General features: G+C 45.6%; 1 protein-coding gene across 2 annotated transcripts in view; it reads right to left on the bottom strand.

The window, feature by feature from the left end:
* The window catches only part of TUBGCP3 (tubulin gamma complex associated protein 3), a 323,260-nt gene that overhangs the window by 233,412 nt on the left and 70,349 nt on the right, over window positions 1–19,499 (bottom strand). For both annotated transcript variants that reach the window (XM_033948055.1, XM_033948053.1), the window contains exon 6: window positions 7,935–8,107. In XM_033948055.1, the coding sequence (XP_033803946.1) occupies window positions 7,935–8,107 (173 nt within the window). The remainder of the gene's footprint in view (window positions 1–7,934; window positions 8,108–19,499) is intronic.

The raw sequence follows: 19,499 nt of genomic DNA, 5'->3' as shown, positions 1-19,499 counted from the left end.
TAAGGAATTAATGATTTATATATAAAAGCCGGAGTTTTGAGAGAAAGAGATTTGAAAGTAAGCAAGCTGAGTTTGTAAATGATTCTGTGAGTAACAGGAAGCCAGTGGACTTCCTTAAGAAGTGGAGTGACATGATCGAATTTTTTGGCTTTAAAGATAAGCTTGACCGAAGTATTCTGTATAATCTGTAAACGTTTGATTTCTTTTTGAGCTATGCCTTTAAAGAGTGCGTTACAGTAATCTATCCTGGATATAATGAGAGAGTGGATAAGAATATTAAGTGAATTATTGTTAAGGAATTGTGAAACAGAACGAATTTGACGAAGTCTAAAGAAAGATGACTTAATGATATTGCTGATGTGGTTATGAAAGGAAAGTTTACGGTCAAAAATGACACCTAATATTTTAATATTATCTACCTCTTGTATAGGATGATCCTTGATGATAATAGGAAATTTGAGCTTTGGGTTATCTTTCCAAGGAAAGAGTAATATATTAGTCTTATTGATGTTTAATGCGAGTCTATTGTTGTTTAGCCAAAGATGTATTTTTTCTAATTTTGCATTGATCTCAGAAGTATCTGAAGGATTATCAATATCAATAGGGTGTAAAAGTTGTATGTCGTCAGCGTAAGCGAAGACATTAAAGCCTATTGATTGGCATAAGGTAAGAAGGGGGGCAAGAAATATATTAAATAATAGTGGAGACAGTATGGAGCCTTGGGGGACGCCATTAGTTCCGCTGAAAAAACTGAACTGAGGACCATGAGGTGGGGATGCGCCCTCTAGTGGGCAAGAAGGCATGCACATGCGTGGTGCAGCATAGCAAACTTGAAACTTCAATCAAGTTTGCTTGAAAAGCTGTCCGCGCTGGGGCTCCGTAGATGACGTCACCCACATGTGAGAATATCATGCCTGCTTGTCCTGGGATAAAAGAAAAGCCCGCTGAGGGAGGAAAACAAGGAAAAAGAACAACAAAATGATTATTATGTTTTTAAACGAATATAAAATAAGAAAGAGAGAATGTGAAAAGAACTTGGCAAAAGCCAAGAAAAAATGACACCGACGGGAAGGCAACAATCACATTGGACAGAGCCCAGTAAAAAGCACTTCTTCACTCCGTGGAAAACATAAAACTGTACTGTGAGCCGGCATTGGGTAGGAAGGCACTCATCCATGCGCGGAGCAGGTAGTCACAAAGTTTCGAAAAACTTAAAGTGGCAATACACAATGTATATTTGTGGATGAAAGCAGAAACAGAGAATAATTTTCATAATAATAACCTGTGGTTTATAAACTTCTCATAGGTATATGCAGTAACACCTAGGGCGGGGGTTGGCAACCCGCGGCTCCAGAGCCGCATGCGGCTCTTTTTCACCTTTGCCGCGGCTCCGGTAGTGTGTCACGCAGGCCGGACCAATCAGCAAGCAAGGCTTTCATCTGTGTACGTGCTGAGCTCACTGCTCAGCATGGCTATTTCCCGCCGCGACGCCGGACTTGTAAGCTGCATGCCTGCATCGCCAGAATTTAGGTAGGCTGTTTTCATCCCCGTGGGAGTCTCTCTCGTGCGCTATGGCTCCAAGTCAGGGGTGCCCAACTCAGCAGCAGCGATCGACACAAGTTCTGACGTCGGGGCCTACCCTCTGCGAGTCCCGCTTGTTTCAACTTCTTTTTCCACAAAGGCGAGACTCGTAGAGGGAAGGCCTCGATGTCGGCAGCTTGTCTTGATCACCGCTGCTGACGAGTTGCTGAAGAGAGCCGCGGAGCAGGGGGGTGTTGCCAGGTGCAGGTAGAAGGGAGAGGGCCAGATGCAGGACTCGTGGGTGAGGGAGGAGAAGAGAGAGAGAAAGAGAGAGGGGAGGGAAACAAAAGGAAATATTTCATACTGGGCTGGGCCGGAGTGGAGGGAGGATGGAAAGATTCTAGCTACAGGGTGCAGTAACAAAGGAAAAGGGGGGAAAGCTGAAAATGGAGATAGTGACACAAAGAAGAGAAAGGGTAAGCAGGACCTACTGAATAAGGATAGAGATACAGAGGGGACATGAAGAGGAGGTGAAATAGAGACATAGAAGTAATGCTGAAAAAGTGGGGGGGGGGATAAAGACATTGAAAGGGCAAATGGTGAACATGGGGTAAAGACAAGGACAGAGACAAATGAAGATTCTGAAAAAGTGGTGAGATAGGGATATAGTGAGATGGACACAAAGAAGGGTGATGCTGGAAAATAGGTGGAATGGTAATTCTGACAAACACAGAAGGGAAATGCTGGATCAAGGAGAGATGGGGCTCAGGCTGGATGGAATGAGGAGAAATGCCTTGTTGGCCCGGAACTTCCTCTCCTACGTCAGAATTGACGTCAGGGAGCGGAATGCTGGTCAGCGCGACGCTTCTGCAGGGAAAGCTTGCGACGGCGGTGGCTTGGGGGCTATTCCCCGATGGCGGTGGCAGCAAACCGAGTGGCTTGGGGGAGGGCACGGAGAAAGAAAGAAAGGGGGCAGACAGAGACAGAAAGAAGGGGGAACAGGGAGACAGAAAGAAAAAGTTGGGGGAGAGAATGAGGTCTGGAGGAGAGGAAACATACAGGAGGTTGAAAGAAAGGAAGAAAGATTGGATGCACAGTCAGAAGAAGAAAGTGCAACCAGAGACTCATGAAATCACCAAACAGCAAAGGTAGGAAAAATGATTTTATTTTCAATTTAGTGATCCTGTATATAGCATTAAGATAAGAAACAATATATGCAGTGTTAGATTTGTTTTATAATGGTTTTGCGGCTCCAAGTTTTTTTTTCTTTTCGAAAACGGGTCCAAGTGGCTCTTTATGTCTTAAAGGTTGCAGACCCCTGACCTAGGGAAATGTTAAAGAGATATTTCTTGGAAGTCTTGATGATACCTGAAGAGTCAGTTCCCCCTTTTGCACAAGTTTATTACTTGCCAGCTAAAGTGCAACAAGATCAGCAAGTTGCAGAACAAGGCAAAGATGTATATACATTAGCCATTTTGGAGGCTTCTGATAAAGAAATCGCCAAACCTTCTACTTTATTGGCATCTGTGGCACTTTTGCCAGATAAAACATGGATCCTGAAATTATTCTTTAAAAAATAGACAAATAATTTTTAGGACTTAGAATTCAAATATTTCCCAATGTGGCCTGCAAGACCCAAAAGCAGAGACGTCAATTTTTACTTCTGAAATCTGGAGTCACTTTGATTGGAGGAACTTTTTTCCTAAGATATCCATGTCAATGCATAGTAAAATATCGTTCTGTAAAATATGTGTTTTTTGAACCTTCACAGTTGATATTTTTCCTATTTATGAAATGCCTCGAGGAAGAAAGTATGTAGAGCTCATATTAATAGAATATATCTATCTTGTGGCTTGAATCAATTTGCTTTTTCCTTTTTCTTTGTATTTTGAATGTTCTAGAAGTTCTTTGTAATCTTGGATCCTAATATTTTGGACTTAAAAAGGATAAATCAATATTTCTTTATGATGATTTATTTCTTTAAAAGTATTGTGATTTTTTCTATTCTTTTTGTACAAGATGTAATGTTTGATAAATAATGGAAACTTGACAAAAAAAAAGTGGCAATACATTTTTACCACTGTCCGTACCGAGCTCCATGGATGACTTCACCCACATGTGAGAATATGTAGTCTTGCTTGTAATAGGACAGTGTTTCTCAACTTCTTCAAGCCAAGTAACCCCTAAGTCTAACAAATATCCAAATACTCCCGCCTAAACTCCACCCCAGACCCTACCCCATAATAATAGTAATTGTAATGCAATTTCTTCCATTCATTTTTCATATACATACAATATTAAAAAACATAAAGCATACTGTACGCAAAGAAAATGTTAATTATCATTTATATTCATTTTTTTCAAAGAAGTCAAGGCAGATGACTTTAAAATATGCAATGTCACCTCAGGAACAGCTACAAAAAAATAGGCAAATATCGTGCAAAATATAGACAGCAGATATAAATTCTCAAAACTGACACTTTTTGATCACTAAATTGAAAATAAAATCATTTTCCCTACCTTTGTTATCTGATGATTTTATTAGTTTCTGGTTGCACTTCCTTCTGACTTTAAGAACCACTGCTCTACCCAGATGCTGAAAGACTCCTCTGCCTTGCTGAGAGAAGCAGTGGCTATGGGGAACACCAATGTCAACTTGAGCCATGATCAGCATCAGGCACCACCTCCTCCGGGTTTGGAGCGCCACTCCAAAGGACAACAGGCTTTCAAGTTTCAATTTTATTAGGTTTTTATGTACCACCTATCAAGGTTATCTAAGCAGTTTTACAATCAAGTACTCGAGTATTTTTCCCCTCTCTGTCCCAGTGGTTCCCAACCCTGTCCTTTGGAATATCATGTTGATAAAAAGATTGGAGAGGAGAGCCCTTGGCAGAAGGGAGCACCCAGATTATCTTACAGGGAGGAGGAAGCTCCAGTTCAAATGCCATTGCGCATGGAACATTTGCCTAAGATACTATTGCATGAAACCTTAATAAACTCTTTGAAGTCTTTTCAGCTCTTGGCTAAACCAGAGAACGTATCGCTAGAGACTGTTTGGGATGCTCTGAGCTCTCTGCATGCAGCAGTTTCTGCTTTAACAAATGCTGTGGTGACTTTTAGCTCAACTGTTGTGAAAACTGATGATGCCTTAACAACTATTTAGAATTAAGTTCTAAAAATCACCTCAGAACATGCTGAGTCACAGAATGTGCGAGCTGCCCTGATTAAGGATAAAGCTTTTATTAACAGACAAATAGAGAATTTGGGAAATGCTATGAGATTTTTGAACTTTCTCAAACATCCAATTTTTTCAGCTGGTCATCTCTTGAAAAATTATTTTGAGGAAGTTGTACTTCTTCCTAAGAAAGCTGTTCCACCAACTACAAAGGCTTATTATATTCCAAGTATTAAAATCTCTGTTGAACAAGATAAAAATAAGGGAGCAGTCCAAACTCTCACAGTAGAAGATATCTCAGGACAGTTTAGACTTAACAGCATTTCTGGAAAAATCAGATTCAGAAACTGTGATTCATAGAACCTTATTGGTGACTTTTGTATTTCCCCAGGATTGAGATCATATCCTGAAGGTATATTTTTGCATTAGACAAAAGTTATTTTTGGATCAAAAGATTTGGATATTTCCTGAATTGATGAAGAGTGCATAGGAATATAGAAAGAAATTTCTTCAATTGAGGCAACAAGTGGTTTCACTTGGTGCCAAATTCGTTTTGCAATTTCCTTGTAAATGTTGTGCAACTTATCAGACACACAGATTTATCTTTTATGAGCCAAAACAGTTGAAAATGTTCATTTCAGCAAAGAGTACAGAGCTTCCTGCTTTTAGTAGAGAAGTGGTATAACTTGATTAAACGTTGTCTAACTCAAGTAATGCTTTGATATTTTTTCTTCTTTGTAACCTCAGCTTCAAGGTAGTACCGTATTTTCACGCATATAACGCGCGCGTTATATGCGTTTTTACCTACCGCGCATACCCCTCGCGCGTTATATGCGTGAGCGCGGTATACAAAAGTTTTTAAACATAGTTCCCACCCCGCCCGACGCCCGATTCACCCCCCCAGCAGGACCGCTCGCACCCCCACCCCGAACGACCGCTCGCACGCGCTCCCACCCGCACCCGCACCCGCATCCACGATCGGAGCAAGAGGGAGCCCAAGCCCTCTTGCCCGGCCGACTCCCCGACGTCCGATACATCCCCCCCCCGGCAGGACCACTCGCACCCCCACCCCGAAGGACCGCCGACTTCCCGACAATATCGGGCCAGAAGGGAGCCCAAACCCTCCTGGCCACGGCGACCCACTAACCCCACCCCGCACTACATTACGGGCAGGAGAGATCCCAGGCCCTCCTGCCCTCGACGCAAACACCCCTCCCCCCAACGACCGCCCCCCCAAGAACCTCCGACCGCCCCCCCAGCCGACCTGCGACCCCCCTGGCGACCCCCACGACCCCCCACCCACCTTCCCCGTACCTTTGGTAGTTGGCCGGACAGACGGGAGCCAAACCCGCCTGTCCGGCAGGCAGCCAACGAAGGAATGAGGCCGGATTGGCCCATCCGTCCTAAAGCTCTGCCTACTGGTGGGGCCTAAGGCGCGTGGGCCAATCAGAATAGGCCCTGGAGCCTTAGGTCCCACCTGGGGGCGCGGCCTGAGGCACATGGGCCCAACCCGACCATGTGCCTCAGGCCGCGCCCCCAGGTGGGACCTAAGGCTCCAGGGCCTATTCTGATTGGCCCACGCGCCTTAGGCCCCACCAGTAGGCGGAGCTTTAGGACGGATGGGCCAATCCGGCCTCATTCCTTCGTTGGCTGCCTGCCGGACAGGCGGGTTTGGCTCCCGTCTGTCCGGCCAACTACCAAAGGTACGGGGAAGGGGGGTGGGGGGGGTCGTGGGGGTCGGCCAGGGGGGTCGCGGGTCGGCTGGGGGGGCGGTCGGAGGTTCTTGGGGGGGGCGGTCGTTGGGGGGGAGGGGGGTTTGCGTCGAGGGCAGGAGGGCCTGGGATCCCTCCTGCCCGTAATGTAGTGCGGGGTGGGGTTAGGGGGTCGCCGTGGCCAGGAGGGTTTGGGCTCCCTTCTGGCCCAACTACACAAAGGTACGGGGAAGGCGGGTGGGGGTGTCGTGGGGGTCGGCCAGGGGGGTCGCGGGTCGGCTGGGGGACGGGTGGAGGTTCTTGGGGGGGGGCGGTCGTTGGGGGGGGGGGGTTTGCGTCGAGGGCAGGAGGGCCTGGGATCCCTCCTGCCCGTAATGTAGTGCGGGGTGGGGTTAGGGGGTCGCCGTGGCCAGGAGGGTTTGGGCTCCCTCCTGGCCCGATATTGTTGGGGAGTCGGCTGCCCTTCGGGGTGGGGGTGCGAGTGGTCCTGCCCGGGGGGGGGGGATGTATCGGACATCGGGGGGGGCATCAGGCTTTCAGGATGGGGACAGACCTTCAAGGGGGGACAGGACTTCAAGGGGGGACAGTGCACGGAAAGTCAGGGGGGGTGAACGGAGAGTCGGGACAGCGCACGGAAAGTCAGGGCAGTGCACGGAAGTCGGGGGGGTGAACGGAGAGTCGGGACAGCGCACGGAAAGTCAGGGCAGTGCACGGAAGTCAGGGGGGGTGAACGGAGAGTCGGGACAGCGCACGGAAAGTCAGGGCAGTGCACGGAAGTCAGGGGGGGTGAACGGAGAGTCGGGACAGCGCACGGAAAGTCAGGGCAGTGCACGGAAGTCAGGGGGGGTGAACGGAGAGTCGGGACAGCACACGGAAAGTCAGGGCAGTGCACGGAAGTCAGGGGGGGTGAACGGAGAGTCGGGACAGCGCACGGAAAGTCAGGGCGGACGAAAGGAGCGTCGGGCATCATGCGCGGTATACCCGTGAGCGCGGTATACAAAAGTTTTTGTACATATCATCGTGATTTCTGCGCGCTATACCCGTGTGCGCGTTTTACACGGGTGCGCGTTATTTGCGTGAAAATACGGTATTTTCCTTTGGATTACCCCTCCCTTTTTTTGTGGACTGATAATGCACTAATATATTTCCTTTATAATTGGTGCCTTGTTTGAGAATTGAGCTCTCTTTATTGCTGAAATGTGCTTTTCTTTTTCATGTGGAAACTTTAGGATTAAATGCAACAAAAAAAAATTGTGGGGGAATGAGTTGGTTTATTGACAAAAATCTCCAAAAGTCAGACCGAAAAATAACTTTTGAGTCCAATTTTGAATTCAAGAAAAGTGGGCTTTGATCTTAGATATGAGGGGAAAAGCACAGTGAGATTCCAACTGCAGCTATGAATGATTGGCAAACCCTATTCTATAATAATCCAGATTACACAAGTTCCAGCATACTATTATTAGCTATATAAATTAAATGTTTTATGATTTCTTAAAAACAGGCTTATCAAGACATCTTTTCCTCACCACTAGTATCTCCCTCTCGTCTTGTCCGTAGCATATTACGTGTGTGTATGTTTGGATAAACTTTTGAGGTAGATGTTTGTAAAGCAGTCTGGCCAGTATTCAAAGTCCATGCAAGACGTGACCCCAACTGCTGCCGAAGCGAGTCTCCCATTGCAAGGTTTTGACAGGATTGTCTGAAACAAGAAGAAAATAAATACCTTTATAGTGGTTAGTAGAAAACAACCCATTTAACTATACCATATCATTTGATACTGCCATCTGAAAGGTCACAGGGTCCTTACTCAAACTAAACTAAACCTTAGGTTTGTATACCGCGCCATCTCCGCAAGTGCAGAGCTCGGCACGGTTTACAGAAGTTAAGAGGAAAGGAACTACAATGAAGGGATATAGGAGAGGGACTGAGAAGATAGAGAGGGACAGGGTACTAGAGAACGGGAGGTGATTAGATTTTTGAAAAGAACCAAGTTTTCAAGTGTTTGCGGAAGGATTGGAAGGAGCTAGAATTTCTGAGCGGGGATGAGAGGTTGTTCCAGAGTTCTGTGGTTCTAAAGGGGAGGGATGTACCAAGTTTTCCTGCGCAAGATATACCTTTTATAGAGGGGAAAGATAGTTTCAGTTTTTGGGAGGGTCTAGCGGAGTTTGGGTTTGAGGAATTCCAAAAGAGTGGGATAACGGGAGGAAGGACGCCATGTAGAATCTTGAAGGCTATGCAGGCACATTTATAGAGGACTCTGGAGTATACTGGGAGCCAGTGAAGCTTGGAGAGGAGTGGGGAGACGTGATCGAACTTGCCTTTTGCGAAAATAAGCTTGGCCGCGGCGTTCTGAATTAGCTGAAGTCTATGGAGGTTTCTCTTAGTTAGGCTTATATAGATGGAGTTGCAGTAGTCCAGTCTAGAGAGGATGGTGGATTGAACGAGGACGGCGAAATGAGAATGATGAAAGCAGGATCTCACTTTCCTCAACATATGGAGGCTAAAGAAGCATATTTTTTTACCAGGGAGTTGAGGTGATCATTGAAGGAGAGCGAGGAGTCTATGACGATGCCTAGGACTTTGCTTGAAAACTCAAGCTGAAGAGTGGGGCCGGAAGATAGTGGGATAGAGGTGGGTAAATGATCTAAAATTGGGCTGAGCCAAAGTAGTTTTGTTTTGGACTCATTCAGTTTCATTTGTACAGATTGGGCCCAGGATTGGAGGTTCATTATACATGTGGATATGTTCTCAGCAAGGTTAGAGAGGTTCAATTCGGTCTCGAGGAGAATGAGGATGTCATCAGCGTAGGAGTAGAGAGTTTCAAAACAAGAAAATGCAAACAGAACCAATAGAGCTTTCTTTACAGGACATTAATATACATGGCTTCAGCTCGCACATATGTACTTGATTCAGAAGAAAAGTCATAATTCTCATGCCCCCCTTGAATGACAGTATGGAGTAATTTTATAACATAGTGCCCTGGGCTAGTGCTAGTTTATTAAGATGAATAGGCACTTACTCATCTTTATAAAATATTAGCATGTGTGGCACAGAACGTGGCTTGAATGAAGGTACAATCACTTACACCTGCTCAAGAGCTGGTGGAAATAAGGAGTGTAATACATTAAAATATTTAATAACCTATATGTATATGTGCCAATTCCACCAATGCTCTGCCTCTTTGCACATCCACCAGCACAGTATTCATTATCATACTTTATACCACTCAGTATTTTACAAGATATCATTTGCACACAAATATGGCCACAAACCTGCAGGAATGACTTAATAATTTTGTTTATATTCCACCTAACACCTGGACAGATCACAATCTACATACATAATTAAAATATATTAACGAACAATAATAAACAAGCATACATAAAACAAATGAAGAACTCACAAGCTAGCTGCAATGACTCTTTAATCTCCCTTCCAACCCCATGATTCCTCCCCTCCCAGGCCTACCGAGGTACCTAGTGGATTAACAGGGTTTTTTGTGGCGGGAGCACGGCCCACTCTCTCCTGCCTCCTCGCGGCTGCCTTCTAAAATGGCTGCTGCAACCTCTCGCAGCAGCTCACAGTGCTACAGGAAATGCCACGGAGGCAGGAGCAAGAGGGCTGCACTCCTGCCACAAATACCCCCACTAGACTACTAAGTACCTCGGTAGGCCCGGGAGGGGAGGGAATAGTGGGGCTTAAAGGGAGATTAACGGGTCGGGGCCTGGAGAGCGTTTCCATCAGGAAGCCTCAGGGCTTTTGCTAGGTCAGCCGACTCAGAGGAAAGAAGAAATTGCATTATCAGAGACAGGTTGCTAGCAAAGGCCCCAAGGCTGCCTGATGGAATCACTAAAGTAACGCTAGTGGCAGCTGTGTGGGGAAGTTAAGAGCACAGTGAGCTGCCGCTGCCAGTACAGGAGGGTTGGGGAGAGAAGACGATGGTGGCAAAATATGATGGCAGACAGAGGGTGGGAGACTTACAGCACCGTGCCATGTACCCCCTGACAATGATGCGTGCTAAGGACCTCTGGTCTAGATCCTCGCTTCTGGGCTCAAATCTTCAACTGAAGAACCTGTCTGCTTTTTTGTTTTTCATCGTCACCATGAAGTTGAATTGAAGACGACTCCAGCACTGAACAATGGCCTGAAATGCTGTAGTCAGCACAACTATTGTGGCCGCCATGTACCCCAGGACTTGAAGGTAGTCCTACACCGGTAATTTACAATCCTACCCAGACCCTCTAGGATTCTGATCACCTGATTCACTGTGCATCGACCTTCAGACAACAAGGGGCCCTGATCAGCCAGCCATCCAGATAAGGATGAACTTGCAGTACCATCACTTTGGTGAAGGTGCGATGAACTCTTGACAGGCTAAAGAGTAAAGCTGAAAATTGATAATGATTTTGCAGAACATGAAATCTGAGAAACTTTCTGTGGGCCGGGAAAATAGGAATATGTAAATAGGCCTCTGTCAGATCTAGAGAGGCTAGGAACTTTTATAAACAGGATCGCTAAAAATCCAAGATGGCCGCCATCAAGATTTTCACACCTAAAAACACTAAAATAACTGACTTACTAAAGTCAAAAATTCGTGAATTTAGGATTTTTGAGGAGGAGGAACATAGGGAGCAAGCAGCAACCCTCAAAAACCTGATTTTTAGACAATTCCCAATTCACCTCAGAGGCTGTAACAGCCTTACTCACTGTGACCTGTGCTGCAGCCTGCCTTAGCTCTTTACAGTAGCTGGAAAGAAGAAGAATCAGTGCCTCATGCTGAAAACTCCTCTTCAATGCTGATCTTCGGGCTGCTAGCCAGACATGGCATCTGACCGCACCCCAACCTCTACAGTCCAACAGATGCATTATCAGAAGGGTGAGGCGAAAAATGCAGCTGGCCCCTGTGAGAGACCACTGAGCCTCCTACAGATGCCAAACAGCCTATGCTCATACCCCTACTTAGCAGTAGGTGAGAAGGTAAGCAGGGATAGCCCCGAGCTCCAAAAGTACTTTTGCAGGCTAGCTAACAGCTACCATTAGGGATCGGCCTGTCAGCTACAGAGAAGAGCGACTAAGATGGTTAAGGGGCTGGAGGAGTTGCTGTACAGCGAAAGATTAGAGAAACTGGGCCTCTTCCCCCTCGAACAGAGGAGACAGAGGGGACATGATCGAAACATTCAAGGTACTCAAGGGAATAGACTTAGTAGATAAGGACAGGTTGCTCACCCTCTCCAAGGTAGGGAGAACGAGAGGGCACTCTCTAAAATTGAAAGGGTATAGATTCCATACAAACATAAGGAAGTTCTTCTTCACCCAGAGAGTGGTAGAAAACTGGAACTCTCTTCCAGAGTCTGTTATAGGGGAAAACACCCTCCAGGGATTCAAGACAAAGTTAGACAAGTTCCTGCTGAACCAGAACGTATCCAGGTAGGACTAGTCTCAGTTAGGGCGCTGGTCTTTGACCAGAGGGCCGCCACGTGAGCAGACTGCTGGGCGTAATGGACCACTGGTCTGACCCAGCAGCGGCAATTCTTATGTTCTCTACACAAGCAGAGCTGACATTAAAGGTGAGAAGCTCCGAGCACTTATAAACACCAAATAAAAATCATAACATCAAATAAAGTAAGAAAAGGAGAAAGCAGAATAAAAACACTCTTTCCAGCTCACATGCATAAGGGAAAAACTGCAGGTGGCAATGTGAGCTCCTGGTGTAAGAGGGTCACAGAAAAAATCCAAAGTAGAGTCCTTCTGCATATGGCTCACAGCCATGGGGAGATAATCTGCCTGTCCAAAATGACACACCTATTAAACTGGAATAATTTTTAGCATGTGGTGTGTGCTCACTAACCTGGAAATTACTGCAGGATGCCTTAGCACACCCCCATGGTAAACCCTTTTAAGCTCTGGTAAGCACACGCTAGTGCTTACTAAAGCTTGGCAAAAGGACCCCCTAGATTGGTATTCCTTCAATGCAGACGATGGATTTTTTTTTTCAACAGCAACTGGGCACCAACCCATAATCTGGTACAAAAATATTTGCTGTAATTATTTCCACAGTAGATCATTAAATAAATATGTACACATATAAAACAATTTTTTAAAAATCTAACAAAATATTCTGATGTATGTATAATATATGAAAGAATGAAAACACTAAATTTTATTTCTAGACATTCATGGAGACAGAAATAGGCTTATTTTTGTGGAGATATTCTTTAAGCTGCAATTTTATTTCCTTTTGAATAGGTATGCAACTAAAAATGAAATTTATAAAACAGATGAAAATACAAAAAAATTAAAATTAGTACTAGCAGATATAACTATTGTGGAAATAAATCAAATCATTACTATATGATATATATAATTGTGTATTTTACTAGGCAATATTAAGTGGTTGCTAAATTCACAGGAACTCTTGAGGCTCTATGATAGACTTGCAGTTAAGTGCTGAAAATTGAATATTTTAATAATTAAAGATATGTATTTAAATGGATTAGTTGAACTTGCATGATCCCCAGGAATCAACAGTGAATGCATGTCAAATCTTGAGGCATTCTTTTGTCCTCTCCTCATGTCTTTTTCTTCTGATGGGGATTTGGAACAAATTAGCAAAATCATTCTTAAGTTCTGTGTTACAAAATGATTTTCTGACTTCTGTTAATCATTTAAAAAATTCTGAAGGCTCCCCTCAGTTAAACTGAAATATATTTCAGAACTTTTCTCTAATATCACTTGAAAATCAGGCACATATCTGTGAAAATACATACTTAAATTGCTCAGTCCATACTCTTCAGCTCTGGAAATTAAACATGATGAACAGAGTCAAGGCAACATCTACAGTTGCCAATAATAAAACTGAAGCTGGGTCATGCTATCAAAATAGAAGCTACTCTTTAAACACTTTATTTATGCCTTTATCCAACACACTACCGTATTTTCGCGGATATAACGCGCACCGTTGTAAAACGCGCACAGGGGTATAGCGCGCATAAATCACGAAGATATGTAAAAAAACTTTTCTATACCGCGCTCAGGCATATAACGCGCATGCTGCCCGACTCTCCTCTGGCCACCCCGACTCTCCTTTCGCTCTTCCCGACTCTCCTCTGGCCACCCCGACTCTCCTTTCGCCCTCCCCGACTCTCCTCTGGTTGCCCCGACTCACCCTGACTTTCGGTGCACTGCCCCGCCTCTCCGTGCGCTGTCCCGACTCTCGTTCACCTGCCCTGACTTTCCGTGCACTGCCCCGCCTCTCCGTGCGCTGTCCCGACTCTCGTTCACCTGCCCTGACTTTCCGTGCACTGCCCCGCCTCTCCGTGCGCTGTCCCGACTCTCGTTCACCTGCCTTGACTTTCGGTGCACTGCCCCGCCTCTCCGTGCCTGTCCCCCTTGAAGTCCTGTCCCCCCTTGAAGGTCTGCCTGTCCCCCCTTGAAGTCCTGTCCCCCTTGAAGGTCTGCCTGTCCCCCTTGAAGATCTGCCTGTCCCCCCTTGAAGTCCTGTCCCCATCCTGAAAGCCTGATGCCCCCCCTCGACGTCCGATTCTTCTCCCCCCTCGGCAGGACCACTCGCACCCCCACCCCGAAGGACCGCAGACTCCCCGACAATATTGGGCCAGGAGGGAGCCCAAACCCTCCTGGCCACGGCGACCCCCTAACCCCACCCCGCACTACATTACGGGCAGGAGGGATCCCAGGCCCTCCTGCCCTCGACGCAAACCCCCCTCCCCCCCAGCCGACCCGCGACCCCCCTGGCCGACCCCCACGACCCCCCCCACCCCCCTTCCCCGTACCTTTGGAAGTTGGCCGGACAGACGGGAGCCAAACCCGCCTGTCCGGCAGGCAGCCAACGAAGGGATGAGGCCGGATTGGCCCATCCGTCCTAAAGCTCCGCCTACTGGTGGGGCCTAAGGCGCGTGGGCCAATCAGAATAGGCCCTGGAGCCTTAGGTCCCACCTGGGGGCGCGGCCTGAGGCACATGGGCCAAACCCGAGCATGTGTCTCAGGCCGCGCCCCCAGGTGGGACCTAAGGCTCCAGGGCCTATTCTGATTGGCCCACGCGACTTAGGCCCCACCAGTAGGCGGAGCTTTAGGACGGATGGGCCAATCCGGCCTCATTCCTTCGTTGGCTGCCTGCCGGACAGGCGGGTTTGGCTCCCGTCTGTCCGGCCAACTTCCAAAGGTACGGGGAAGGGGGGTGGGGGGGTCGTGGGGGTCGGCCAGGGGGGTCGCGGGTCGGCTGGGGGGGAGGGGGGTTTGCGTCGAGGGCAGGAGGGCCTGGGATCCCTCCTGCCCGTAATGTAGTGCGGGGTGGGGTTAGGGGGTCGCCGTGGCCAGGAGGGTTTGGGCTCCCTCCTGGCCCGATATTGTTGGGGAGTCGGCGGTCCTTCGGGGTGAGGGTGCGAGTGGTCCTGCCGGGGGGGGGATGGATCGGACGTCGGGGAGTCGGCCGGGCAAGAGGGCTTGGGCTCCCTCTTGCTCCGATCGTGGATGCGGGTGCGGGTGGGAGCGCGTGCGAGCGGTCGTTCGGGGTGGGGGTGCGAGCGGTCCTGCTGGGGGGGTGAATCGGGCGTCGGGCGGGGTGGGAACTGTTTAAAAACTTTTGTATACCGCGCTCAGGCATATAACGCGCGAGGGGTATGCGCGGTACGTAAAAACCACGTATAACGCGCGCGTTATATCCGCGAAAATACGGTAATTACCTACTCAGTGTTAAAAAAATGGGAAAGAAAGAAAGAAAATCAATTTGCACCATTATCCTTATAAAAGCATCCATTTCTTTACTGAAAGGTCCCAGTTATCACATACCTAATTACATGTACAAAGTGAAACGAGTTTCGATTAACAAAAGGATGATACTAAATTAGGTCATTCATTTTTAAAGCACAAGTATTTCTAATGGTCTCTTTTATACCTCTCTTGATAATTCCAGAAAGTTCCTCTCTCTAAGAGAACAAACTATATTAAAGATTTAAAATTTTTAATGATAGAGATTTTAGTACAGTGGTACCTTGGTTTGCAAGCATAATTCGTTCCAGAAACATGCTTGTATCTCAAAGCAAATTTCCCCATAGGAAAAATAATTCAGATGATTCATTCCACAACCCCAAAACTTTAATATAAAATATACTGTACATACTTGTATTGCAAGATCTCGCTCACTACACTCCCGCAGCGTATTGAGATTAGGTGGGAACTCAGGGAATTGGGTAGGACTATTTAGACTTTGAGCCAAATGGGATGGAAATGGGCACTGACAGAGTGAGTAGAGGTTCAGGGACTGTGCAACAGTAAAGGCAAGGCCGGGATGTATTAGGCTAAGGTATATTGTACTGCGGGTAAATTGTGTGCGTACACTGTGCGTGCTTGTATTATGCTCAATTGCCGCATTCAGCAGCGTTCAGCAATGCAAAACACGCATGTGCATACTGTGATGACATGGCGCGTGTCGAGTGCTTGTATTGCAAGACAACGCTCATTTAGCGAGTTAAAAATTAAGAAAATGATTTGCTCGTCTTGCAAAACACTCGCAAACCACGTTACTCACTATCCATGGTTTGACTGTATATCTCATTCTGAATGGAGTAAACCAAACTACTACACTGAGCACATAATTGCATCTAAACAATATAAGGAAATATTAGGTTCTTACCTCGATAATCTTCTTTCTAGCAGACATACACTCTATTCCTGAACCTGTGGGTAGTCAACCTCTTCTCGTGAGAACTCTTGTAGGGAGCTTTAGTTGCATTCTTTTTGTATCTCCTCCTTTACCTTTGGGCTGTTCTCCAGCAACTCAGTGTGGAACAAAGCCCTCTGCCAGCCCTGGAGAGGAAATGGAAGAGGGAGGGGTACGGACACTCTTCCCAAGAAACATGTCTGTTCTGCTTATATCATCAAACATATAACATATATCCAAATGCAAACAATTGCAATACATAAGGTAAAAAACAAACAAGTCACCAAATTGAGCACAACCTGCACTAAGAGTTTGGGAGATTTGCATAGATACCCCCTGGATACTTCAATGCAACAGCCACTGTCTCTAATCTTGTCAAGGCTGAACCAAAAAAAAATAAGATGTCTGAATTTTCAGATTTATTGAGGCAGGAAACAGGCAAATTCACAACTGACAGGGAGGGCTTCAGGAATAGAGTGTATGTCTACTAGAAAGAAGATTATTGAGGTAAGAACCTAATCTTTCCTTCTACTATAACAGGCATTCTATTCCTGAACCTGTGGGATGTAACAGAGCAGTCCCTCAAGCTTATGGTGGGACAGATGAGCTTGCCACCAGAATAAAACATCCAGATGTGGAGTTTTGTTTGCCTGCCCCATCCACTCTGTAAAACTTTGTGAACGTATGCAGAGACGATCAAGTTGCAGCTCTACATATCTCTTCTGGTGAAACCGAAGAAGATTCTGTCTATGAGGAAGCAATGCTTCTTGTGGAATGCACCCTCACAGATATGGGTTGACACTTTCCACTTCTGATACAGGTGGGAAAAAATGGCCATACAGATCCATTTTGAAATCATTGCATTTGATGCTGTCTGACCTTTATGGGCCACCCGCCTTCACAAACAGATGATCAGCCAATCAAAATTCATTTGCAACTTCTAAATACCGCAGTAAGAGTCTGAGCACATCCAATGATTTTAACACCAGCTCATCTTTTCTTGAACTAGAGGGTGTGAAGGCAGGCAAGCGTACTTCCTGATTGATGTGAAACAATAATCCTAAGAAAAGGAACTCTGCAGGGCTAGGCTTGAAGTTCTGACACTCTCCAGGAGGAGGTGATTGCCACCAAAAACACCATCTTGATGGCAAGATCCATCAAGGAAGCTTAATCCAGAGGCTCACAGGGAGGACTTGCAAGTACCTGGAGAACCAAATTGAGATTCCACATCAAAAAAGGCCATCGCACTAGAGGGCAGAGCCATAATGTGGATTTCACAAATCTGCCTACATCTGGTTATGCAGCAAGGGTACTTTTGTTGATCCTAGGTCCAAAGCAGGAGAGCCCAGCTATCTGAACTCTCAGGGAGCCAAATGCTAGGCTCTTTTCTAGACTTTCCTGGAGAAAGATGAGTATCACAGAGACTGAAGCCAAGCTCAGGTCTTTGTTCCTCTGAGTGCACCACGTTTGGAAATACTTCCAGGCCTTCATGAACACTGGTACAGTCAACTTTTTGCTACATCTCAGATTGGTGTAGACCACTCCATCCGAGTAATCTTTGCATGCTAGCATTGTGCGTTCAAAAGATATGCCATAACACCAAAGCATTTCAGATCCTGAAGGGCAATTGAGCCCTGGGTGAGTAGCCAGGGATGGCAGGGAAGTTTGAGACTTTGATCCTGTTTCAGACAGACCAGATCTGCATACCATGGGTGTCTCGGTCACTCTGGCACCACTAGAATCACCCTTCCCTGGTACGTCATGATCCAGCGCAGTTAAACTAGACATCGAACTTATTGCAAAGTGGGTCAGAAATGCTTGAGAGGATATTCCAGAAAGCACAGTTACTTACCGTAACAGGTGTTATCCTGGGACAGCAAGCACAAATGATATCTCACAAATGGGTGACGTCATCCATGGAGCCCCGGCACGGACAGCGAAAAGTATAGCATCACTTTAAGTTTTAGCAAACTTTTTAGACTGACCACACTGCAAATGCGCAAGTGCCTTCCTCCCCGACGCCAGCTCACGAGGTCATCAGTCCAATGCTCAAACGAAGAAGCCAACTAGAGGTGGTGGGCAGGTTGTGAGAATAGCTGCCTGCTGTCCCAGGATAACACCTGTTACAGTAAGTAACTGCTTTATCCTTAGACAAGCAGGCAGCATATTCTCACAAATGGGACTCCCTAGCTCAAATAAAAGGGATGGAGGAAGAGTTGGGTTCCAAGAACTCAGAAAAACTCAAGTTGCCTCGTAAACTTATACCTAATATCTGATGTGAGATCGCTGAGGCAAAGGAAGCAACCTAATGGACAAATGAAGAAAGGAACCCTATGTTTCACTAGCAGCAAATGGAAAAATCCGATAAAACCTAAATGTATGAAAGTTGAAAGATAATAAACGATCTCCTAGAGTCAGTTGAATCTAAATATATGCGATGGATATGCCAAAAAAGATTCAAGAATCAAATAAGAGATGCTACTAGCTAATGTATCTATACAGAGCAGTCGACCCAACAAACAGTTGAAATCAGTCTTATTCTTGAGTAGATAAGAATGAAAAGGGAAAGGAATTTCATAATCAAATAAAAGCAGGATTTTCTTGAAAAGAATTATTATAGAGAAGCCGATGCTATGGAATATAAAATCAGAATGACATAGTGGCTTACTGAGAAGAAAAACAACCTCCTGATAAAATATTTGTAATATTATTATTCTGTAAGATCTCATGAAGGTCTGAAAAAGTAACTTAATAAGCCTTAAAACAAGATAATCAGTGTTTCAATATATGCAACCTGACTGTGTATTTTGTTTGATTGCATTTATAACCATGCCTACCAATTTATTGTTCACTTACAGCTTATATTGTGGTTTTTGCTTTTTGATGTATTGTACGATTCTTTCAAATTCAATAAAAGCTTGAACTGGAAAAAAAAAAACCCAGCAAGGGGAAGCATATTATGAAAACAATATGCCAGTAAGATGAAATCCCTCAAAGATTTAACATGAAAAATGATAATGGACTTGTGTAATATCCATGTAAAAAACAAAAGTTGGTTAATTGGTTTTGAGTGCTGATTTTTGTTTGGTTTTTTTAAGTCTCCACAAGAGGAGCTTAGTAAGGATAGACCACCCGGAAATGGCTCATTAGAAACTGGGGAATCAAAATATATAAAATGTTATCCAAGTAAAATAAGGAACGGAGAATGAGCTATGATAGATGTGGTCCAACTTTATGGAACGCCATGCCACCACAACTTTGCCTTGAAAATTCACTTGACAAATTCAAGACTAAACTAAAAATGTTCTTATTCCAAAATGCATACCATAGCGTCTAAATATTTCCTTTCCAACAGCTAGCAGTATAAACACAAACCGCTTCTAAGAAGCGATCCTCATTCTTGATGTTTTCTCCC

The sequence above is a fragment of the Geotrypetes seraphini genome, chromosome 6 (genome assembly GCF_902459505.1).
Source record: "Geotrypetes seraphini chromosome 6, aGeoSer1.1, whole genome shotgun sequence".
NCBI lineage: Eukaryota > Metazoa > Chordata > Amphibia > Gymnophiona > Dermophiidae > Geotrypetes > Geotrypetes seraphini.
Note: the sequence above shows the minus strand (reverse complement) of the source record. Positions and strands in the feature narration are given on the sequence as shown.